General features: G+C 40.4%; 3 protein-coding genes across 3 annotated transcripts; all 3 read right to left on the bottom strand.

The window, feature by feature from the left end:
* Positions 1–677: 677 nt before the first annotated feature.
* LOC106093517 (larval cuticle protein A2B-like) lies at positions 678–1,263 on the bottom strand. The gene is made up of 2 exons (XM_013260578.2): positions 1,252–1,263; positions 678–1,151 (listed from the first exon to the last, which is right to left on the bottom strand). Exons 1-2 carry the CDS (start codon positions 1,261–1,263, stop codon positions 678–680), a joined length of 486 nt encoding a protein of 161 aa, XP_013116032.2.
* A 13,893-nt stretch (positions 1,264–15,156) lies between these two features.
* Positions 15,157–15,807, bottom strand: LOC106093520 (larval cuticle protein A3A-like). The gene has a single exon (XM_013260580.2). It carries the CDS (start codon positions 15,805–15,807, stop codon positions 15,157–15,159), a length of 651 nt encoding a protein of 216 aa, XP_013116034.2.
* Positions 15,808–22,780: 6,973 nt separating this feature from the next.
* LOC106093510 (pupal cuticle protein Edg-84A-like) lies at positions 22,781–23,530 on the bottom strand. Its single transcript, XM_013260572.2, has one exon. It carries the CDS (start codon positions 23,528–23,530, stop codon positions 22,781–22,783), a length of 750 nt encoding a protein of 249 aa, XP_013116026.2.
* Between the last annotated feature and the right edge of the window lie 1,932 nt (positions 23,531–25,462).

Below are 25,462 nucleotides of genomic sequence, written 5' to 3' on the forward strand. Positions count from 1 at the left end.
CGACATATCTCCTCCACAATACCACCTCTGTCTCCCTGAGGCTTATGCCAAGCCCATTGGCTCTCGCCGACAGCTTCCTCAGCGTGCCCTGAAGGATATCCGTGACAGTAGAAAGGAAGCAACAGCCAATTAAAATGACGATGTCATCAGCCTAGGCAACCACTTTCACTCTTTCCTCCTCGAAGGACCTAATTATTCATTGATAACCAAGAGTCATAACTGGATGTCCGCCTAGACTCTGAACGCCTGGGTTCGAATCCTGGCGAGATCATCAGAAAATTTTTGAACTGCGGTTATCCTAATGCAGGCTACTCCTTTGCTACTACTCCTGCAGGCTACTACTTTGCCATGTAAAAACTTTTCCCCGAAGAGATGTCCCACTGCGCCATACCGTTCGGACTCGGCTATAAAAAGGAGGTCCCTCATCATTGAGCTTAAAACTTGAATCGGACTGCACTCATTGATATGTGAGATGTTTGCCATTTCAAGAAGTCGTGATACAATTTTCCCTAATAACCTAATAAAAAATCGATTTCCTATTGTTATCCTGCACATTTTTGCAAAATTTTCGTTAAAGATAAAAACCAAACCCTTCAAGATATTCATTTAAAAATAATTCATCACGTTCATTTTATTCAGCTATAACAACTAACAGGGCGCAATCGTTCCGGTATTATCTAATATGCGTAAGAGATAAGAGGAGATGCAAATGTAGTCTTTACGACAGCTGGGCCAGCAACAAGGGGAGCAGCTACGGCAGTCTTGACCAAAGGAGCAGGGGCAGCATAGGCAAGAGGAGCAGCACGTACAACAGGAGCTGGGGCAGCAACAACGGGAGCAGCAGCAACAGCAGCTACCAAAGGTTCACGGCGCACAACAGCGTTGAAGCCATTGATGGGATCAGAGGTGTAGTCAACAATACGTCTGTAACCATCAGCATCATTCAAGGAGTATTGGCCTTGAACGAAACCACCATCACGAGTTTCCACAGCGGTCTTAGAGTCACCCGAGATGGCATCCTTGACATCATAGCCATATGAGTATTGGGGATGGGGATCGTATTCCTCAACTTGGGCTACAGCAGCCAAGGGAGCAGCTGGGACTATTCCAGCGCTGGCAACAGCAACGAAAGCAGCGAACAAGGTGATGAACTAGAAGATGTAGATGAAAAAGAAAATATTCTCAATAGTAATCCAATATGGTCAGCAGAAGAATGCGGATATATGTATTCCGCAATCGATATATCCTTACTTTGAAAGCCATTGTAGAAGAGTTTTGGATTGGTTGTTTTGATTTGGTGTTGCTCTAAATGCCAAAAACGGATTTGAACTGTATCGTTTAATGGCCCCACATGGTCTTTTTATATGAAAATAACACAAATTTCCTAAAACAAAAGAGTCAACCATATATGATACCAATACGCGAAGAAGAAGCAGAAGTAGTGGAAAAAAATAATCGCCTTGTGACAAAATTTAATTGTAAAATCAAGAGAAACATACATTGTCACTAAACGTTAATTGAATTTTAACGCATCCACCAATTGAGCTGAGCTAATAGTTCGTCAGAAAGCCAACCGCCAGTGTGATGGTGTTTTATGGGGATGGGGTGGCAGCATTAACCAATATTATCGAATACTTGCGTCATTCTCATAACGAGGTAATCTTAGCAAGCAATATGCGAAAGGAATTGCCAGCCAGCGTTTTCCCCAAATACTAGCATAGCTTAGGTTATTGCAAAGCCATCATGCTCAGCAGCTGCGAACATTTTGTCAACAATTTATCGTGAGTAAGAAGTTATTAAGACCATTTACAACTACTCGTTGTATTGGTCTATAGGTTGGTTGTGTTCATGAGAAGACGTTTGAAAATTTCGGTAAATTTAAGAACATTTAAAATTAACTACTAAAACTATTTATTGGAAGATTTGATCATAACTATTTTGTATATCCATATGCATGAAGGATCTAGTTGAATCGTATTTGGAATCTTGGGGGGCCCAATACGTCCCAGATCCAGTTCGAACCAATATTTGTTCCGATGTCGAGGAACTTAGGTGAAAAGAGGGTGCGGAAATTAATCCGCCCATGCCACTACGGACATTCACCTAAACCAGTAATCGGCATGTTGAGCGCTCTATATACTAACAAGAAAAACCATATTGAGTGTGGCTGTGCTATCCCATGGCTACCCATCTTATCTTTCAACAAAAAAAACGTACTAAGTTATGTTTTCTGCTAATAATTTATACAAACTGAACTTAGTTGAAGGGCATAATTTTACTTTACATACAAATTTTCTACTCAAACTGGCAAAAATTTAAACTTCTGGGAGTCGTAGATGGCTAATCGAGAGATGTGTTTATACGGGAGCTATATTAGATTATAGACTGACTGACAATACTTACCACGGATGTTGGAAACAATAACAAGACACTACTTGCAAAATTTCAGCCAAATCGGCCATCAAATGCTGCTTCGGGTCAGCGGTTTATTAGGGAGCTATATCAGATTATACACCGATCGTTGGAAGTCATAACAAAACACTCCGTGCAGAATTTCAGCCAAATCGGATAATAATTTCAGCTTCTACGGGCTCAAGAAATCAAGTAGAAGGACCAATATATACCTGGGAGCTATATCCTATACCTGGGAGCTATATATCCAAATCTGAATAGATATGGCCTACTAACAATCTACAACGATCTACATCAATAAGAAATAAATGCGCAAAATTTTAAGAATATATCTTTATTCGTTCGACCGCTATCGTGATTTCCACAGGCGGACTGACATGGCTAGATCGAGTCAGAACGTCCAGACGACCACGAATATATGTACTTTATGGGGTCTTAGACGAATATTTCAATGTGTTACAAACGGAATGACTAGATTAGTATGTCCCCACCGTATGGTGTTCGGTACAAAAAGTATACCTCCAATCTTAGTCAGGAATTCTGTGCTACTAACAAAATCCCTAACTGTTTTCCATACCATGCCCTTAAGTGAGTTGATATCGAGGACAATTCAATGTTTCTTCAGCAAAATCGGTTAATAAATTTCGCCATTTATGGGCGTAAGACTTAAACCCAGAGTTGACTCTATAAGGCCTTACATCTAAGTATGGTCCAATATGAACCACATCCTTATAATGAGGGGCCAAATGCAACAGTTTATGGGTTTAAATCCCAAAATCTAAGTTAGCGCCGATCGCACCATATCTGGTTCATATATCGAAGGTTATGAATCGGTTAATAAATGCTCCTTTTATGAGGGGAACAGTTTATATAGGAGCTTTATCTACAGGGTGGCTGATGAATATTGCTACAATGATGAATATTGCTACATTTTTTTTTCGGTGTATGGAATACATTTTTCTTTTATTCATGTTAAATTAAATTATTAAATTAATTATTAAATTATTATTAATTAAATTAATTAATTAATTAATTAAATTAATTATTAAATTATTATTATTAAATAGAAAAAAAGTTATTACATTTTTTTTTGGTAGCGGCTTTCATCAGCCACCCTGTATATATGTGGTCTGTTTTGAAGCGTAAAAGAACTTGGGCTCTGTAAGTCTGTGCAAAATTTCATATTAGTTTCTCAATGTGTTGAGAACAAACCCAGAAAAAAACTGAGCTAGTCCTCTTCACTCTAAAATATAAGAAACCCGATTTTAGAATCCCTTCTTTGTATGGGATCAACCTGCAGTTGTCGAAGGGGACGAAGTATTTGGGCTTTGTCGAAGCTATTCTGGAAGAGGAGCTCGGAGAAAATAAGCCCAAAGGCGTTAGGTCCCTCTAAAGAACTTTAGAATGACAAAGGACTAAGTGTTTGGAGTTAATCCAGGCACGAAAAATGGTGTTCAACCATTACCCTTCCAACCAACGGATTTAGTAAACTGTAACAATACTTTGGGTTTAAGGTTATTAAACAGTTCACCTATTCATTTTGCTACAATCCTTCTGGCTGATCTCCACTCCAAAATTGAAAACTCTGATTATTTACGTACCCATAGAGCCAAAAATGAGCTTTGTCGCTGAACACAATTCCTTGAATTTTACCTTTCTTAACAGAGCACGCATTTTTGTAATAAAATTCAATCATTTGCAAGCATTGTTCGTTTATAAGACGATTTATGATTAAATTATGAACCAAACTGAAGACGTTTTACAGTAAAACAAAACACGAAACGTGCGTGAGCTGTTTAAACCAGTGTTGCCAAAAAGATAATAGCTTAAAAAATAAACCTTTAGTTATAGCTCCTATATAAATAAATATGTATCGCCAGATTTTCGCTCCTAGCGCCTTTGCAAGCTTAGTTATCAAAGGATCTTCTCCAATTTTGTGTAACGATTTCTTGTACGACTACCACAATAAGTACGGATTTTCATCGGAATCGGCTCAGATTAAGATATGCGAATGCAAATTTTACTTATAATTATTCCATTAATGAACTGTGGCCAACTTCCCATATATCATTGTAACCAAAAGCCGGGCGATAAAACCCCTCCTTTCTGAGTTCCTCAGGTTACAATATTCGTTATCAAGTCTTACGCTAGTCATTCGTTGATATTCCGTCTTTTCACCAGCATATCAACCCAATTGACTAAATGATGGGGAACCCTCATATAAGCGCTTAGATAAGACTGATGTAAAAAATTGTTTTGTCTTCGACTTAACTTAAAAATGCATTTGCTCATGAACATTCCATTAAGGAACAGGGGTAAAGTTCTCACAAATGTATGATTGCAGTCCGTTTCAAGTTTAAGATCAAAAATTAGGCGTCTCCTTTCTATAGCCGAGTCTGAACGGTGCCCAGTGTTGCCACGGTGGACAAAACTACAAAAATCGAAAATTAAAATTGTTATGAAATTGTTTACAAATCTTTTAATAAACTCTTCAAGCATATCAAAAGGTTCTACAAAAATGTTCGAAAATTATACTATAGTCGCCTGAATAAGGGCTGCGAAGGCGAGCAATATTGACTAGAATCCGATTCCGACTCAGACTCGACTGCGACTCCGACTCGACTCCGTGCACTTAAAAATACTATATTTTATACCCACCACTAAAGAATGGGGGTGATACCTAACCTAGGCAATATGAGTATCAAACGAAAGGTATTAGCGAGTCGATTACGAATATGTAAAAACAAAAAATAAAACTACAGGACTATAGGATATTGAGGATTTTGGGCCTCCTTCAACCCCTAGGCAATATGGGTACCAAATAAAAGGTATTAAGGGGAAGATTACAAAAACGCAAAAACAAATAAATTACAATGGCCTACGGCTTTTTTCCTATTTTCATTTTCATCCAAAATTTAGGATGAAAAGGAGGAGAATGACGATGAGTATGAAGACATCACATCATGGGTGTAAATGTAGCGCAAATTAAAATATTTTCCTGAGGGCATTTAAATGTGATTGCCGCATCTACGCGGCAATTACTAGGTAGCGCCAATGACAACAATAGGGAACAAGTCCCCCCCGAAGGCGAATTTTAAGTCGCTAGGGGATCTAGGGGCCTTTGTCCCAGAAAAGAACTTCGAAAGCTCGTTCCTGGGTACAGAACTAGGGCTTTTAACTTAACAATTTAACTTTCAGAATTAGATGAGATTTTACAATTGTAATTCAATTTTGAAATTTTCATATCCCTCTGAAGTCTAAATGAGTTTCTAATGACATAAACCGTTGGGAGAATGTGACACACTTAGATATAACTATAAGATTACGACGGGCCAAACCATTTATTTATCGTTTCAATAATTAGATCTTAGTTTTGCAACTTTGTAAGCCATTCTTTAGGTCCATGAATTATCATTCCACCCTCGTACTGTTGAACACAAATACATAAGCCAAATAAGTAGTGCATTTGTATCAAGGCTTGTCTTGTGGCACTGTATAGGTAAATACTTGTGCAAATGAAATGCAAATCACTTTTAACAAAGTTTTCTTGTATATTTGCCCAACCATCATGTATTTCATTACACGGTTGACCATTCAGCCACCTCCACCCAATGACTCTGAAACTAGTAGCCAAATAGTAGCTCCAGTAGTCCGAGCACGCAATTCATGTTAATATGCAAGCGTTTTACCAATGTGCCAAAGCCAACGCCAACGACACCGCCTGCCCATGCCCACTCAGACACTTTTTTTGTTACAATTTAACCACAATTGCATGCAACTGTTGCGCATGCGCAACTGCACAGGTTGTGATGGTGTGCGCTCAACGCGTCACAATTGACGTTTTTGTACTAGTTATGCGATAATAATGCGTGAGTAAAGTGATTTGGTTTTTTATCTCTTAAGTATACGGAAATTTCTGCATAATCATATCAAGTATTTCCCTTTTTGTGTGTGTGTTTTTTTTTTTTTCTTTAGTCAGAAGTTGGGGATACCACAAATTAAGCTTTGCAAGTATTTACTCGAAACAAGTTTGAATATTACTTGGGGTCAGCTCTGTAATTGAAGAGTTGTTTTTTTTTCTTCATTTGAGCTGTTGTGTTTGTTGTCACTCAGTCAACACAGTCTGAATGCCAATGTGACTAGAATGTCGTGCCAAGTCCGATATCATTGAACTAAATTTTCGTTATGCCAATTATGATAATCGGTCAATACAGTAGGTATGTGTGCGTATAAACAAGGATGACTAAGCACATAAGCGCCTATTTGAAAATGGTATATAAATGCAAATGGTTGAAAATGATTATTAGAATATCCGTAATGAGTTTTGTGGTGTAGATTTTTTTTTTATAATTTTTCATTATTTTTGTCAAAAAACCATACAATTAGATAATTGAATATTGGCGAGAATATTGTTAAGTTTTACATCGCCTTCACCATGGTTCTATAGTGAAGGAAACAAACAAACAAAAAAATGTGGCCAACTAACTTTACATAACTGGGAGCTATTTATTTCGAAATTAAATCTACCCATTACAGGGTGGCTGACACGGAGTATTACCAAGTTCACACTGGCATATTTGTCAAATTAGAAATGATATTTGTTTTATTGACAGCTCATTGCATTTTTACAATATAACCAGTAATGAAGGGCAAAAGTTAGGCGATGCCGGCTGTATAATACTCTACACTTACCCTTTAAGAACAAAGTGGGAGCTATTTCTTATTCTGAACCAATTTTGATGGACCTCGCCGTATGTTTTCAGAGGGGTTATAAATCAATCCGTATCGCATTTCGAGCAAATATGTTCAAACTGTAATAACAAAGGAAGACAAATGACAACATTATTACCCAAAATCTGACAAAAATATATTGGGTTGCGCAAAAAGTAATTGCGGATTTTTCATATAGTACGCGTTGACACATTTTTTCACAGCTTGTGACTCTGTAATTGCATTCTTTCTCCTGTCAGTTATCAGCTGTTACTTTTAGCTTGCTTTAGAAAAAAAGTGTAAAAAGTATATTTGATTAAAGTTCATTCTAAGTTTTATTAAAAATGCATTTACTTTCTTTTAAAAAATCCGCAATTACTTTTTGGGCAACCCAATATATGAGAGATATATCTAATTCTGAACCGATTTCGACCAAACTCTTTAGATATTGTGGTCGTCGAAGAAAACGTTGTGCAAAATTTTGGCTATATTGGTCAATAAATGCGATTGCTGTGACTCTAGAAGTAAACATCGGGCGATATACTTTTATGGCAGCTACATCTAAATCTGAACCGATTTCTATGAAATTCGCCAGTAATATTAAGAGTCATAAGGATATCCTTTTTGACAAATTTCAAAAAAATCGGTTAACAAATCAGTACTTTATTGCAATATTTCTCAAAATCGGACGAAAATATATAAGAAAACTATATCTAAGTCTGAACCGATTTCGAACAAACTTCTTAGATATTGTGGTAGTCGTCGAAGAAAGCGTTGTGCAAGATTTTGGCAAGACTGGTTAATAAATGCGCTTGCAGTGGCTCTAGGGGTGAAAATCGGGCGATATATAATATATAAACAAGTAAATAATCAAGTAAAAAAGCATTAAGTTCGGCCGAGCCGAACTTTGAATGCACACCACCTCGGGTGTACATGTAAACCCCCTTTCGCCACAATCTTGTGAAAATTGGATAATTTATGCACCCAAATTTGGCACGGACATTAAGTGGTAAATATCACTGTTGAATTTTGTATTTCAAATTTCAGCGAATTCGGCTAAAAAGTAATGCTTTTATGGCCTTCAGACCCTTTATCGGCAGTTCGTTCTGTACGGAAGGTATATCTAAATATTGTCCGATACAAACCATATTTGGGACGGACGTCGGGAGACCTAAAACTACCTACCCACTGTTTCAAATTTCAACGAAATCGTGTAATAAATAGAGTTGTTATGCGCATCAGACCCTTTATCGGCAGATCGGTCAATATCGCAGCTATATCTGAATATAGTCCGACCTGAACCATATTTGGGTCCTATGTTGGGAAGCGTAAAACTACCCACCGTTTCAAATTTCAACGAAATCGGTAAAAAAATAAAGTTTTATGGACTTCAGACTCTTTATCTGGAGATCGGTCTATATGGTGGCTATATCTAAATATAGTCTGATCTGAACCATATTTGGGTCAGTTGTCGAGAAGCCTTAAACTAATCATTGTTTCAAATTTTAGCAAAATCGGATGAAAAATAGAGTTTGTATGGGCATTAGACCCTTTATCGGAAAATCGGTCTATATAGCAACTATATCCAAATATGGTCCGATTTCGCCCGTTCAACAACATAACCAGCATGCATCAAAAAGACGTATCTGTGCCAAATTTCAGCTCAATATCTCAATTTTTGAAGGCTCTAGAGTGATTACAGCAGACGGACGGACAGACACACGGACATCGTTAAATCGTCTTAGAATTTTACGACGATCCCAAATATATATACTTTGTAGGGTCGGAAATTGATACTTCGATGTGTTGCAAACGGAATTACTAAATGAATATACCCCCAACCTACGATGGCGGGTATAAAAAGAGCTATATTTTAATCCGAACCGGTTTCTATGAAAATCTCCAGTAATGTCAAAAGTAAAGAGAAAATCCTTCCTGGCAACCCCATTATTGCAATATTAGTCCAAATCGGACGAACATATGTTGCCCAAAAAGTAATTGCGGATTTTTCATATAGTCGGCGTTGACAAATTTTTTCACAGCTTGTGACTCTGTAATTGAATTCTTTCTTCTGTCAGTTATCAGCTGTTACATTTAGCTTGCTTTAGAAAAAAAGTATATTTGATTAAAGTTCATTCTATGTTTTATTAAAAATGCATTTACTTTCTTTTAAAAAATCCGCAATTACTTTTTGGGCAACCCAATATATATGGGAGCTATATCCAAATCTGAACCGATTTATTTCCAATTTCGGACATAGCTAAATCGAATCAGAAAGTGATTCTGAGTCGATCGATATACTTATCAATGGGTCTATCTCTCTTCCTTCTGGGTGTTACAAACAAATGCACTAAGTTATAATACCCTGCACCACAGTAGTGGTGAAGGGAATAAAAAGCATTTTTTTCTGGGTTTATTTAAAAAGAATGTTTTTCATAATAAAATTCAAGCATAATAGGGTACTTGCGTTACATTTGACTGAAAAATCACAACCGCCTATTGTGGGCGAACACAAACCTCAAAGTGAACAAAACGTTTGTCTACCATAAATATGTTAATGATACAATGTGCTACGTAAGGATCGCTTAAGAAATGGAGATGGGGGATTGGCCTTTGTGATAGACCATTCCGCGCAGTATAGACCCATCTCACCTGCGCCTGGCGCTAGTGACCCCTTCATGGAATGCATGGGGATTGTAGTCAAGTCCGGTACTGCCGGGATAGAGCCATACAATGTGTATATACCGCCGGTTGGTAGTTGTGCCCCAGTTAAGACCCTAGACCTACAAACCCGACATAAGTGGGTTCCTGTCTGGCCATAATCGGCTGGTTCTAGGAGACTTTAATGCGCCTTACGTTTCATGGCATTCTCCCTTAGGTAACGACTAGCAGGCATATCTTTGGCAGAGCAGATTGAAGGCAGCAAGTTTTGAACGGTGAATGAGGATTTCCCCACAGGGAGTACGAGGAGGTGCAGCAGCTCGTCAGACATTTCCATTGCATTGCCTGATCTTCTGAGTGACGTATCGTGGCAAGCCGTCATTTCTTTGGGATCAGACCTTAATCCCCTTAATTCTCACCATCAACCGACAAGCCGACTACATAATCTCTGAGAGCCGAACATTTATCAATCAGAAGAAGGCCGATTCGGCGAATCGGTCGAATACCCCTAGTGCAGCGCGATTTACCTGCGCAGGCAGTGGTACTCGCAGACGAGCGTGATGGGATTTGTTCAGCAAGCTGAATCTGGTAATAAACAAAGTAGTCAACGAACATATATAGGACGCTTTGTGGCGCAGAGGTTAGCATGTCCTCCTTTGACCCCGAACGCCTGGGTTTAAGTCCCTGCGTGAACATCAAACACGTGAACATTCAGCAGTGGTTTTCCCCTTACTAATGCTGGCTACATTTGTGAGGTAACCTGCCATGTTAAAACTTCTCTACCAAGTGTTGGTGCTATATGGCACGCCGTTCGGACTCGGCATAAAACAGGAGGCTCCGTATCATTGAGCCTAAACTTTAATCGGAGTGCACTCATTGACATGAGAGAAGTATTCCGTGTTCCTTAATTGAATTTTCATGGGAAATTAAGTGCACACATAGAAAAAAGTTTGCTGAAAATAGCAGACACTGTAATTCTGCTATTACAGCAGTAGTACTGCAATTTCAGAGTAGCAGGCTTACTGCTGTTTCCTAAAAAGGACTGCTGCTTATTTATGAAGTGGATGTTAAAAAAAAATAGAACACATATTTAAATGTATGTCTCAGTGGATGTTTATAATCACAGTTGAACCATCCAGATCGCTTTAAAAATATAACTTGCGAATGTTTACATCCGCTAAACCAGACAGGTTCTCAAAGAAATGAGAACCTAAATTTGAACTCTTTCTGACTGCCAGTGCGGGGCACACACACAACAGGTATTCACAGTCTCTTCTTCTTCGATGTCCTCACAGCTTCTGCAAAAGTCGTTGCTGGCAACCTCCAGCCAGTCAGCATGTTTTCCGATCAGACAATGACCTGTCATGACGGACACATTGACTGAGACGTCTGTTCTAGCCAAGTCTAGATTAGGCCACATAGTTTTGGAATGGTCACAGCCCCCTCTTTGTGACCATCTATCATTCGTTGTCCTTCGGGCCTGGTCCTGAAAACTTAGCTCAAAACTCGCTAGAGGCATACCCACAGATTCCAGTATCCTTAGAATGTGTAGGTAGTTCCTAGTCTCGCAAGCTCGTCCACTTTACAATTCCCTGGGATATCCCTGTGGCTCGGCACCCAGAACAGGTGAATTTTGAACTGTTCAGTCATCTTGTTGAGAGATCTGCGGCATTCAAGGCCGGTTTTTGTGTTCAAAAATACGTTCTCCAGGGATTTAATGGCGCTTTCTGTAAATAGAACATTATCTCCTCCCAAGTAGAATGGTTCCACTGTAGGTAACTTGTATGTCCTGCTGAAAATAACTACTTCTGTCTTGCACGGATTTATACCTAGACCACTTTCGGTAGCCCACTTTGCTATTGCACGTAGCTATTGCTTTCTGAAGTATATCTCTTTAGAAACTCCAACTCCTTCATGATTGACGTCGGTTTTACATTATTGAAAGCACCTTCAATGTCAAGAAAGGTGCATTCCTTGACAGCGAGAGAACGCTCTATGTAGCCGACTAGGTTGTGAAGGACTGTTTCAGTGGACTTGCCTTTACTATATGCATGCTCCTGACGAGACAGGCGATCTCCAGGGTTCTTCGCCTTAAGATATGTCTCTATCAATCTCTCAAGAGTCTTCAGCATAAAGGATGACAGACTACTAGGACGAAATCTTTCGCCTTCGTGTGGTAAAGTTTTCCTGCTTTCGAAATGAAAATGACCTTCGTGTCCCTCCATCCCACAGGTATATATGACATTCTGATACAAGCAGAGCATATCTCCCTAAGCCAGGGAACCAGTCTAACAAGCACAGCTTGTAGTTCAACCGGTGATACATCATCTGGCGATTTAAAAGAGTCGAAACCTCTTATCGCCCAAAGGATTTTCGGCTCAGACACAATTTCCCACATAATCTCCGACGAATGCATACCAGTGACAACCTCTTCTGACGCCACGTTGTCCTTTGGAGAATTTCCCGCGAAATATGTATCAACGAGTAGTTCTAGTATTTCCTCACTAGACATTGTCCATACATTCTCTGACTTCTGAATATACCCCATCGTAATAGGTCTCGAGGAAAGAATCTTCCTTAGCCTAGAGGGCCCAGATGTATCCTTCACGAAGCTGCAGAATTCAACCTAGGATTTGTCCTAAGCCTATCTCAGCTCACCTTTATATTTTCTTAGCTCAGGCTTATAGATGTCCCAATCGTATGGTACTCATGTGGCTTTTTCTCTGTTGAAGAGTTTTCTGCAGTCCTTCCTTAGACCAACCAGCTCTGGGATCCACCATGGCGGTCGCTGTTTGCTCCTTGGCTTGGCACTAGGACATGCTGACACAAGCGAGTCATTTAAGGCCTTCGTGACCCGCTTGACCATCATGTCTATATCCTCCGTAGTTTCCACTTCTTTTTCTGGTCTAGAAGGGATAGACGTGCAGAATTTGTGCCGAAATTTATCCCAATCAGCCTTTCTTCTGTGTAGCCGAGGGATCACTACTTCAGTATTTTCTTCAAGGCTGAAACTAATATAATGATGATCAGATAAGCTGTGGCCATCCAACACATCCCAGTCTTATATCTTTCCAATTATATCTTCCGTACAAAAGTAATATCTAGTACCTCCTGCCTGTTCCTGGTAAAAAAGGTCGGTTTATCCCCTTTATTACAACTCGACAGATTGCAACTTATAATATATTCAATAATCAGCTCACCCCTTTCGTTGACATTCGAACTTCCCCATATCTGGTGATGTTCGTTAGCATCACTTCCTATAATGAGGCTTTTCTTCCCTACAGAAGCCACTTAAGGTTTGAAGGCGGCATCTCTCAATCGTGTGACATATAAAGGGTGATTTTTTTGAGGTTAGGATTTTCATGCATTAGTATTTGACAGATCACGTGGGATTTCAGACATGGTGTCAAAGAGAAAGATGCTCAGTATGCTTTGACATTTCATCATGAATAGACTTACTAACGAGCAACGCTTGCAAATCATTGAATTTTATTACCAAAATCAGTGTTCGGTTCGAAATGTGTTCATTCACCGTTCAGCGATGAGGCTCATTTCTGGTTGAATGGCTACGTAAATAAGCAAAATTGCCGCATTTGGAGTGAAGAGCAACCAGAAGCCGTTCAAGAACTGCCCATGCATCCCGAAAAATGCACTGTTTGGTGTGGTTTGTACGCTGGTGGAATCATTGGACCGTATTTTTTCAAAGATGCTGTTGGACGCAACGTTACGGTGAATGAACACATTTCGAACCGAACACTGATTTTGGTAATAAAATTCAATGATTTGCAAGCGTTGCTCGTTAGTAAGTCTATTCATGATGAAATGTCAAAGCATACTGAGCATCTTTCTCTTTGACACCATGTCTGAAATCCCACGTGATCTGTCAAATACTAATGCATGAAAATCCTAACCTCAAAAAAATCACCCTTTATAGAGAAACCCGCCAGTATTGAGACTTGTTTATTCCAGGGCTGGCTACTACTAAATCTTCAGTGTGTAACGACGGGAGAATAAAAACATTAAGACTACCCTTTGCAAAAATACAGGCTCAGTGTCTCCCATTCCCCTTACCCTTGAGAAGTTTAAATCTCGGAATTCTTAGTCCACGAACCATTCCTCCACACACTCATGGTTCCTGTATAAGAACCACATCAAATCCCCCTGCCATTAGTAGGACCTTTAGTGCCGCCGAAGCGGCTTTACAATAGTGGAGATTTATTCGGACCATAGTCAGGAGAGAGGAGAGAGAGAGAGAGTATATGTTCGGCCTTGTCCTTAAGACTCGAACCAGGTATCTTCGTCAAAAGCCCCTGCTGACCAGTCGTCTATCAGCTAGTGGAGCCTTGAGCAGCAGCTCCACCGGTCGAGGTTTCAGTAGCAGACAACATGCTACGGCCTGATACCACCACCGCAGCTGTTGGGTCTTTGGAGCCCATTCTAAGCCTACTCCCGGGCTTTAGATATGTCGCTCCACTGGACAGAGACGCAGATCATCAACCGCCTAATGGATACCTCTATCGCAGCTATCCTTGAGTGACTTAAATTTTTCTTCTGAAAATAATGACCTATTACGAGTTACAGGAAAATTCTTGCGCAATTAACTAACAAAACGTCCGTTCCATTCAACGGTTTAAACATATCTCCAAATTGGACTAAGCGGATGGAAAATTTAAGGCGCAGTCACGGTTAACAATTGTATGGACCGTACTATCGATTCAAATAAAGATTTCATACGTTTATCCGAATTTTTAATTTTTGAAAAACTGTCCTATAACTCTTAAAAGAAAATCACCATTTAACTTATTTTTTTTTTGCAGAGCGTGCAATCTTCCGGCTACCTCGTTATTTCATGCTAAGAGACAATTTTAGCAAATTTATGTAATATCTTCAAACTCCTACTATAAATATATTCCATTTGATCCAACATCAGATAACCCTATCCCTCCTGTTTCTGGGCCCAATACCAAAAACTTGATTGTAAATGCCCTGCCTTAGGAAGGTCCTGCAAAAATTACCGATTCCACCTTGTACTTGAAATAATTTGCCATCAATAAAAATTTCATCACTTCCCCTTTTTAGGTGGCAGGTTTAAATAAATGGCATACAAAGTGTTGATCCGATGATCAATTACATGTGTCGCCCCAATATTTAACGATCATTGAATGGCCTTTAATAACAGTCAAGCGCTTGTTATAAAAGTCCTGTATAATGAGGGTAATTTGCAAAGATCTCATTTCGGAAAATTACAAATTAGCTTATATGAAATGAATCTGCTAAAAATTGAGTGAGTGACATGGTAAGTTTGAAAAAAAAAGGTGCGGTTGTTGTTTTAAATTGGTGTAATATCTTTATTTGGCGACTCAAGTGAGCGTGCTAGAGATAATGAACATATGAAACTGGAGGCGCCGCCGCAAATGAGGGAGATTGGTGATGGTGTAGCACAGCAGCTGTAGTTTGTGGGGCCTGATGAACCACCGTGGAGGAGGGAGCATGGTGTATAAAATGTGGAGCTTGATGATGATAGGTGGTGCTAATAATGGCTGGTGAGGATTTTAACACTGTTGTCGCTGGAGCTGAGTGTAATACATTTTGTTGTGCTCCCGTATGATGCAAATGAATAAAAGGTGCTGATGCATGTTGTTGGTGTTGGACAACCGGTGCTCTCAAATAAGCTGTAGAAGGCGTCTGCTCTAATGGCTGGGGAGAGGCAGCAATTGCTATAGATTCCTTGACACCATATCCATTTCCTACTAACGGCTCACGTCTGACCACAGCACGAAAACCACTTTGACCATTCACCGAATAATCCACAATGCGTTTGTAACCATCGGCATCATTTAGCGAATATTGACCCTGGACATTATGGCCATCACGACTTTCTTGATGAGATTTGACATCGCCTGTGAGGGCATCATTGACGTGATATGAAAAATCATATCTTGGATGGGCAACATTCTCGCCCAACAAAATTTCGGCCGAGGCTATGGCCACAAATGCTAGGATTACATTAAATTTTAAAAGCATTTTGGGTATTTACTTCAAAATGGCTCTATATGGCATATGATTGGATGGAATTGGTGGAGCACAAATGCTGATGGCACACTGATCACTTCTTCCTTGAGCCTGAGTATATTTATATGAAACAGCGGGTCAGCAGTTTCCTGTTTCTTAATGCTACAGCTGGATGCACATGGTAGCGCACATTACTTATTGTGGCCAGGGGAGAATATTACACGCTCGTCAATGGCAATTAGACTGAGCTTGTTTTGAAGGGCCATTATTATTTTTTGCAAAACATACATCTACATCTTTTTTCTTAAAATTGATTGTTTGTTTGTAGTTTTTGGACTTTATATGCTTAACAATAATTGCAAAGACCTTGTCGTTGATTACTCCAGGAATTTTTATATATTTTGGCATCATTACAAGCTGTCATCTTGGGGTAGAATTTTAATTTGCCGCTTATATAGATTTTAATTGTTGGCTACCAACATTTTGCGTAATTCAGTTAGTGGTTTATTTTTATGACTTGGAAAACCATCACTGCCAAAACAAATGGTTTTTTCTTACTTCTTCATTTATATTCTAATTTCCAATACAGACTTCACAACTTCAAATTTTATTTGTGAACGCACTCTTCCACTAATCATCGAACTGTCACTGTCAATTTATTCAGTAACTCAAATATATATCATGGTAAAGAATACGAACGAACAACGTCTTCAAATCATAAAAATTTACTACCGAAACTCGGAGTCGGTGACCGCCACTTTAAGAGCAAAATCATCTTCAGTAACGAAGCTCATGTTACCGTGAATGAACAACACTACAGTGGCATACTCACTGATTATCCTTAGTCTGAATTATAAGATATGAACCTGAGGTTTCTACGGGTTGAATAAGTCTAATCCGGGGATCGATTTATAGGGGAACAATATCTGTTTATAGATCGATTCGGATCATACTTGGCATGGATGTTGGAAGTCATATCACAAGTCTTTGTTCCAAGTGTCAGCCAAATCCGGTAATGGGTTTTTATGAGCTATATTTAAATCTGAACCGATATGATCCATTTACAATCCCCAACGACCTACATCAATAAGAAGTATCTGTTCAAAATTTCAAGCAGCTAGCCTTGCAGGTTCGACCACTATCATTATTTCCACAGACGGACAGACATGGCTATATCGACCCAGAATGTCGAAACGATCCAGAATAAATATACTTTATAGGGTCGCAGATCAATATTTCGAGGTGTTACAAACGAAATGACTAGATTAGTATACCCCCATACCATGATGGTGGCTATAAAAAGTTGTGAAATCCTTATTGGAAACCCGATATAACTCAGGGTTGTTGTTGTTAAAGCCACATTTGTATGTTGTTGTTAGAGGCACATCCAGTCCGTAGGACCTGCGTGAACGTTATGTCCATTAGTTAGTTAAAGGTGCCAATAACTCGCCTTGTCATATCGAGTTTCAGAGGCACTCAGTATTTAAGCAAGAACTAATGCCGGACGGCCTCTTTCTGAGACCCTCCACTCAATATCGCTGATTGTCCCCCACTAAAATTTCAGCTACTCTGTATACGAGGCATCCCATAATCCGCAACCTGTGGACGCACCCGATAGCTCTAAGCGGAGCCCCTCGAAATGACGACTCATCATGATGCTCATAGTCATCCCGTACCGAGCCATTGCCATAAGCGTCGAAAAGCTTCTGGAGTTGGGCTTAGCCCCCCTCCAAAATTTCAAAAACTATGTTGTTTCGACTAAATTGTTCTCCTGTCTGGACAACAGCACGCCCATCACTCGGGGGAAATGATGCAGAACCGTTGAGTGGAGCGGACGTTTTATTATTTCGCTCCGCAAGAATTTTTCTGTAACTCCTAAAAGGTCATTATTTTTGCAAGAAGATTTTAAGTCACTCAAGGATAGCTACGATAGTGGTATCCATTAGGCGATTGATGATCTGCATCTGTTTTCGGTGGAGCGGCAGATCTTGAGCCCGGGAGTAGGCTTAGAATCGACACCAAAGACCCAGCAGCTGCGGTGGTAGTATCAGGCCGTGGCATGTTGTCAGCTACTGAAACTTCGGCTGATGGAGCGTCTGCTCCAGACTCCACTAGCCGACAGACGACTGGTCAGCAGGGGCTTTTGACGAAAACACCGTTTTCGAGGACAAGGCCGAATCTATCCTATCTTCACATGCCTAAAATTTGCCAAGGCCATTGGCATTCCCCCGGCAAACCAATACGCTTTTTAAGAGGTTGGAATAATAGAAGGCGCATCGATTTCAGGTTTATTGAGAGGCTTGGTGCGAATGATCCAAAGACTCTCACTAATAGGGAAATAGGATTCGGAAACGGCACCGCAGTCAGCCAAAAGGCTGCGGTCACCTGGAGGGCATCCCATGTCTAAAAGAACTAGAGCGAGTAATAGTAAGATGAGTCCAAGAACCTTTGCTAATGTTGCTATGAACAGTTTGGTGATGGCAGTTGTCGACAAGGGAGAATAACAAGGTTGCATACCTAGGAATAATTGGAGTAGGATAGTCAATGGACTGCAAATGCAAATTTTGCCCATGAACATTCGACTAAGGAACAGGGCAAACTTTTCACATATCAATGAGTGCAGTCCGATTCAAGTTTAAGCTCAATGATAAGGGACCTCCTTTTTATAGCCGAGTCCGAACGGCATGCCACAGTGCGACTCCTCTTTGGAGAAAAGTTTTACATTGCGTAGTTCCTCACAAATGTTGCAAGCATTAGGAGGGGAAAACCACCGCTGAAAATTTTTTCTGATTTCGGTGGCCAATGTCAATGGACTGTCAACAGTTTACTCCTATGTCCTTGCGGAATTTCCTAGGTCTCCTCCAGTTTGTGGCGATGCAGGCTGGTTCGGGGCAGATACAGACTAATTGCCTTCGGGGATCAACGCTCAAATGAAATGTATCGTAAAATGTATGAAATGTATGTATGTAAAAAATTGGTGAGATCTAGCCAGCTGCAGCACACTTGAGTACCCAGGATTCCCTCAGAGTCGGAATCCATACATGGTAGACTAATGGAATGTAATCCCAATCTTTCAACCACCGACTGGAAGATTGGTAGATTGGATGAGGCTAATGGTGACCGGAAACATGCAGTATTCGTACTTAACTCCGGCTGTCTTGCAGACCTCAACAAGTCTGAAGGAGTTATATCCTACGGATTCAACAAGTTGAAACTATAGAGGCGATGGGTTTGGGGAATCAGGAGACGACTCAGCAGTTGTTGCTGAACATTTGCCTGAGGAACTATCGACCACATCGCACAAGTCTGGCAGATTGCTGGAGACTGAAAATCTCCCTGCCACAATCGAGAGAGGTGGGCATGGTGGTCATCCGGTTGGACTGGTCTCAAGGTGAGCACCAGCCGGAAAGGACGGAACTCAAAAAGTATTTCGACAGCAGCAGCTAGTGAAGCATCTAAGGTAGAATCGTCCACAACGCAGGTGTCCAGTGTCCTGAGGAAGAGTGTTTCCACTACTTTCTCAACTGTCCATGAATGCGTAAGGAAACTCATCATGACAAGATCGAACGAATATTTTGAGGATAAAATCCTGGCGAACTCAGAAGACGAGACTGCGCAAATTCTGAATCCTGACTATGATCCGGTTTCTGCAGATAAATTTTTACCATTGCAACGATGCTTCGGCGGCAATTAAAATCCTTCTGATGGCAGGAGGATTTGACGTGATTATTATCCAGGAATTTTTCATGGACAAAGAATTCTTGGATTTAAACTACTCAAGGGTACGGAATACAGAGCCTGTATTCTTGCAAATATTAGTCAAAATTATTTTTTTCTTCAGTCGCTTAGCACTGAAGAATCAGAAGTAGCCAGCTTTGCAATAAATAAGTCTCATTACTGGCTGGCTTCCCAATATATGAAACACTATTCTGAGATTCCGCCTTAAAACCTTAAGTTGCTAGTTGAAGCAGTTTCTGCATGGAAGAAGAACCTTCCCTTAAGTGATGCAAATGCACGTCATCCGATATGGGAAAGTTCGGATATCCATCCTTCTAGACCAGAAAAGGTAGTGGCAACTGCGGAGTATATATAGACATTACTAGTGCCAGGCCAAGGTGCAAACAGCGACCGTCATGGTGGACCCCAGAGCTGGTTGGTTTAAGGAAGGACTGCAGAAAACTCTTCAACAGAGTAAAAACCACAAGAGCACCACACGATTGGGACATCTATAAGGCTGAGCTTAGAAAATATGAGGGCGAGCTGAGAAAGGCTCAGAACAAATCCTGGGCACAATTCTGCAGCACCGTGGAGGATACATCTGAGGCCTCTAGGCTAAGGAAGATTTTGTACTCAAAACCTATTACTGTGGGGTATATTCAGAAGTCAGAGTATGTATGGACAATGTCTAGTGAGGAAATACTAAAACTACTCGTTGATATACATTTTTAAGTCGCCAGGCCTTGACGATGCATCACCGGTTGAATTGCAAGCTGTGTCTAATAGGCTGGTTTCTTGGTTTAGGGAAGTATACTCTGTTTGTATCAGCATGTCATATATACCTGTGGGATGGGGGACACGAAGGCCAAAGATTTTTGTCCTATTAGTCTGTCATTCTTTATGCTAAAGACTCTTGAGAGTTTGATAGAAACATATCTTAGGGTAAAGATCCGTGGATATCGCCTGTCTCGGCAACAGCATGCATATAGTAAAGGCAAATCCACTGAAACAGCCCTTCACGACCTAGTCGGCTACATAGAGGATTCTCTCGATGTCAAGGAATATACAATGGTAGCATTTCTTGACATTGCAGATGCTTTTAAGACCAACGTCAATCATGAAGGAATTGGATTTTTAGGCATCAACTCTACCTTAAGAAGGTTTATTAATAACTTACTAAAAGATGCATTACGGCAGGCTAGGAATCTGCGAATCTAAAAATATGGGTCAGGAGAGGAACACCTCAAGGAGGTGTACTGCCTACTCTACTTTGCAATATAGCCATTAACCATTTATAATTGTCTCTGGAAGAAAAAAGTTTAAAAGTGGTCGCGTATGCTGATGACGTGGGAACGTAAATCCGCGCAAGACCGAAGTAGTTCTTTTCAGCAGGAGATACAATTTACCTACAGTGGCACCTGTCTCCTTGGGAGGAGAGAATGATCATTAACAAAAAGCAAAAGTTCATGAACAGAAAATTTAACTTCAAATCCAACATTTTGGAAAGGGCAAGAAAGGCAACTCTTGCCCTATAACCTGCAAGAGAAGTTGAGGGTTTAGACCGCGAGTCATGCACTGACTATATATTGCAGTTGTCAGACCTAAAATGCTGTATAGTGTTGTGGTCTGGTGGACGGCTCTTCAAAAGTCTACCTTCTGTTCAATAGTCAACCGGATCCAAAGGATGGCTTGTTTGTGCATCACAGCCACACTGCGGACAACACCATCTGATGTACTGAATTTAATGCTACATCTAATGCCCCTGGACATTGTGGCTAGACAAATTGCAGCGACCACTGCCGTGAGGCTAAGGGAGCTTTCTCTTTGGTCATGTGGCGGCTACGGACACTGTTTTATCCTTGACACAATGTCCGGTGTTCCAGGCAGTGAGGATTATACCCTACCTGAGCCGCTTTTTGACAAAAAGTACTGTACCACTATTCCTGATAGAACCAATCGGTTATACAATATATATACTACGATATACCTGGTTATAGAAGTTACTTTGGGGTGTCCTCTAAAGATCTAGAACTGGTCATATCGAAAAGGCTACCTGACCACAGTAGTGTGTATCAAGTGGAGATCCTTGCAATAAAGGAAGTGGTGGAATGGCTACGAAATAAAGTCATTACGGCGATTGGCATAAATATTTTCTCAGACAGCCATGCAGCCATTAAATCCCAGGAGAACGTATTTCTGAAAACAAAAACCGCCCTCGCAGATCTCTCAACGAGATGGCTGAACAGTTCAAAAGTCACCTGTACTGGGTGCCGAGCTACAGAATCTCCCAGGGAATTGTAAAGCGGACAATCTTGCGAAACTATTGTAGGAACTAAATACACATTCCAGGGAAACTGTGGGTATGCCTCTAGGAACATATAAGGTAAGTTTTCAGGACCGGGTTCGAATGACAACGAATAATAAATGGTCAAAAAGAGGGGCTGTGGGCATTCCAAAACTACGTGGCCCAATCTAGACTTGAAGAGGTCTACCGCTTTGCTGTCACTGGCAAGAACAGACGTCTCAGTCGTTGTATCCGTCATGACAGTTCACTGTCTAATCGGAAAACATGCTGACAGACTGAAGCTTGCCAGTAACGACTTTTGCAGAAGCTGTGAGGACATCGAAGAAGAAGAGACTATAGAACACGTTCTGTGAAAGTGAAAGGCAAACTGTAGCTGTTTCAAATATAAACTGAGCACAAATCAAAAGATCCGAAAAGGTTTCTAGTTTGAGCAATGGCTGGCCTTATGGAACAATCCGTTTAGGTAAAAATTTCTCTCATAGGAAGACAAGTTTTGAGAAAATACACGCATAACTTTATTTTCATCATATCAATTTGAAGCATTAAAACGAGAGCTCCAAAATATTATTAAAAGTTAACAAAATTGTTGTTTTCCAAGCAGTTATGACAGAATTTCCAGCGATCACATTTACAAAAATGGCACTTGCCTTAAATTGCAAGCACCATGACTACATCTTCACAACTCGATGCTGAAACCTAATCCTACCACAAAACAATCTGACGGTCCATTACCTAGCAACGTTAAGCTGATATTATCACGACAACTTTAATGACCTTTGGCAACACTTAAAAACAAGTCCACAGGCGTTGGTAATGAAATCCATGCTGATGGAGAACGAATACAGAAGGCAAAATGTAAGTCAACGATGCCATCAACAAATCGGCGGAAAAAGAACTAAAGCCACAAGTTTAAGTTTAAACCACATGTAATTTCTTTATTTAACAAGAAAAAAAGGACAACATTTAATGATAGTGGAGGTAGGAGACTTGATGAGGTGCAGAAATTGCGGGGGTATGATGGTGTACCACAGCCGAGGCGGGAGCATGATGTACCAACGTCGAGGCAGGAGCATGATGTACCAGTGCCGCAGTGGGAGCATGGTGGACCACCGCGGGACTGTGATGATGAACCACCGCAGCAGGAGTATGGTGGTGAGTGGTGGTTATTACCGTGGGTGCCGATTTCAACACTGTTGTCGTGGGAGCAGAGTGGACATAGTGGTGAGCAGCATGGTCTAAATGTACAACGCGAGCAGCATGATACACCGTAGGCTGAGGGTGGTGATGAACAATGGCTGTGCGTAGATAAGCTGGCTGTTGTACAATAGGTTTCTTGGTAGGTGCCTGAGTTGGGATAATAGGTTTGGGGGTAACTGTAGGCAAGGGCTTGGGTGTTGCTTTGGGAACTGCGGCTGCTTGCTTAACATCCGACAAACGTTCACGGCGCACAAAGGCTCTAAAACCACCTTCACCATTAACGGAATAAGTAACTATGCGCTTATAGCCATCTGCATCATTTAGAGAGTACTCGCCCTGAACATTTTCACCATCTCGACTCTCCTGCTGGGCCTTGATATCACCGGATTCTTGGGCATCAACATTGTAGGCAAACTCATAACTGGGATGGGGATCCAGCTGCTCAGCATTTTCAGGAATCAAAGCAGCTGAGATTACACCCACAAAAGCCAATGTAGCTAATAATTTGAAATGCATGTTGAAGCGTTGGTTTTCTGTTGGTTTCTGTTTAGGCAAAAAGAACTTATTCTGAACTTAGCAAATGTTGCAAGCTAACTGATGTCTTCTTCCCTAGGTTGCATCATTTTTATATGGATCGATGACATTGCAAATTCTGCTCATGTTCTCCTCTCTGATAACCAGCAGAAAAGATTTAACACGCTCGTCTCTTGTAATTACTCTTCGTTCATGGGGACGGACAAACGGCGGCAATAATGGTCACTGACCGACCCAGTGCCCCCATTAACACACAGTTATCACACACAGAAGAAGGAAGCCCAGAACAGGTAGTAGTAGTTGTTAGCTGCTTTTTGCATTTAAACAAGGTCGTTAGGTTCCCACTTGTAGCGTTTACCGCAAATGCACCGTGACATACACATCATTGTGAAGATGAGGATACTTGACCTTAAAATCATCCTTTCGTTCCATCCCATTCATCGACACATTCTTGCATAGCTTACCGTAATATAGCCCCAAAAGATAGCACTGCAGAATTTGCATCTGCCTACTCAACCACAAGACACGACACAACCACGGACAACCAGCCAAAGTTTAGTTGTATTGAACAGACTTTAGGCTTCACGAACCTGTTCCTTTCACTGTCAATGCTGTTGCGTGACAATGGCCCTCTTAAGGTGGACTCAATTAGAATATACAATACTACAGAGAAGACATTGATTCTCTGCTGTATGCATAAATTATGTTTTGGGCAGTCTTTGTTGATTTTACTAAGTTTGATTGGTGTATGAAGTGTTGCCTACATTACGTTGTTAAAGTAGTTATAACTGTTATATTTTATATTAATACATTTGCGCCTAAAAGCCTGCTACATCTTTTTGCTTCAAAATGTTGATGTAAGGTTTTAGTGTTGCCATGCATTTTCTCATTGCTGCAAAACCGTTATAATTCAATTTACATTGAAATTATTTGTCTGTGTGTGTTTAATTCCGCTATTCGGTTAATTTCAAAAATGCAAATATCTCTGCATATTGTATATATATAACTCTATATATATTTCCTTGTTATAAAGGAAAAAAATTACAACATATGGTTTTATTATTGAAGTTCGCTAAAATTAACAACAAAATTATTATAATTAAAAACTCACTAAGTTCGGTTGTACCCAGTTTTGTTGTCCAACTCACAGTGCCATTTCGAGCTTTAAACTGCTCATCAAATTCTTTCTTTAATATGTCCATTGTTTCATGAGATGTGTGGCATATTCTATCGTCTTGTTGAAATCGTATACCATCCAAGTGCGACTAAACCGATTGGCTCAAAAAAGTCTCGTATCAAGATTCGATATTGTTCGCCGTTGATAGTAACGCTTTTTTCACTGTCGTCTTTGGAGAAAATTGGACCCATGATGCCACCAGCGCATAAAACATGCAAAACTGTCGTTTTTATATCCTCCACCATAGGATGAGGGTATACTAATTTCGTCATTCTGTTTGTAACACCTCGAAATATGCGCCTTGGACCCCATAAAATATAAATATTCTTGATCGTCATGTCATTTTAAGTCGATGTAGCCATGTCCGTCCATCCGTCTGACCGCCCGTTCGTCCGTCCGTCTGTCGAAAACACGCTAGCTTTCGAAGGAGTAAATCTAGCCGCTTAAAATGTTGGACAATTACTTTTTATTAGTGTAGGTCGGTAGGGATTGTAAATGGGCCAAATCGGTCCATGTTTTGATATAGCTGCCATCCGATCTTGGGTCTTGACTTTTTGAGCCTCTAGAGGGCGCAATTCTCGTCCGATTTGACTGAAATTTTGCACGTAGTGTTTTGGTATCACTTCCAATAACTGTGTTAAGTATGATTCAAATCGGTTCATAATCTGGTATAGCCGTCATATAAACCGATCTTGGGTCTTGACATCTTGAGCCTCTAGAGGGCGCAATTCATGTCC

Source organism: Stomoxys calcitrans, chromosome 2 (genome assembly GCF_963082655.1).
Source record: "Stomoxys calcitrans chromosome 2, idStoCalc2.1, whole genome shotgun sequence".
NCBI classification, from domain to species: domain Eukaryota; kingdom Metazoa; phylum Arthropoda; class Insecta; order Diptera; family Muscidae; genus Stomoxys; species Stomoxys calcitrans.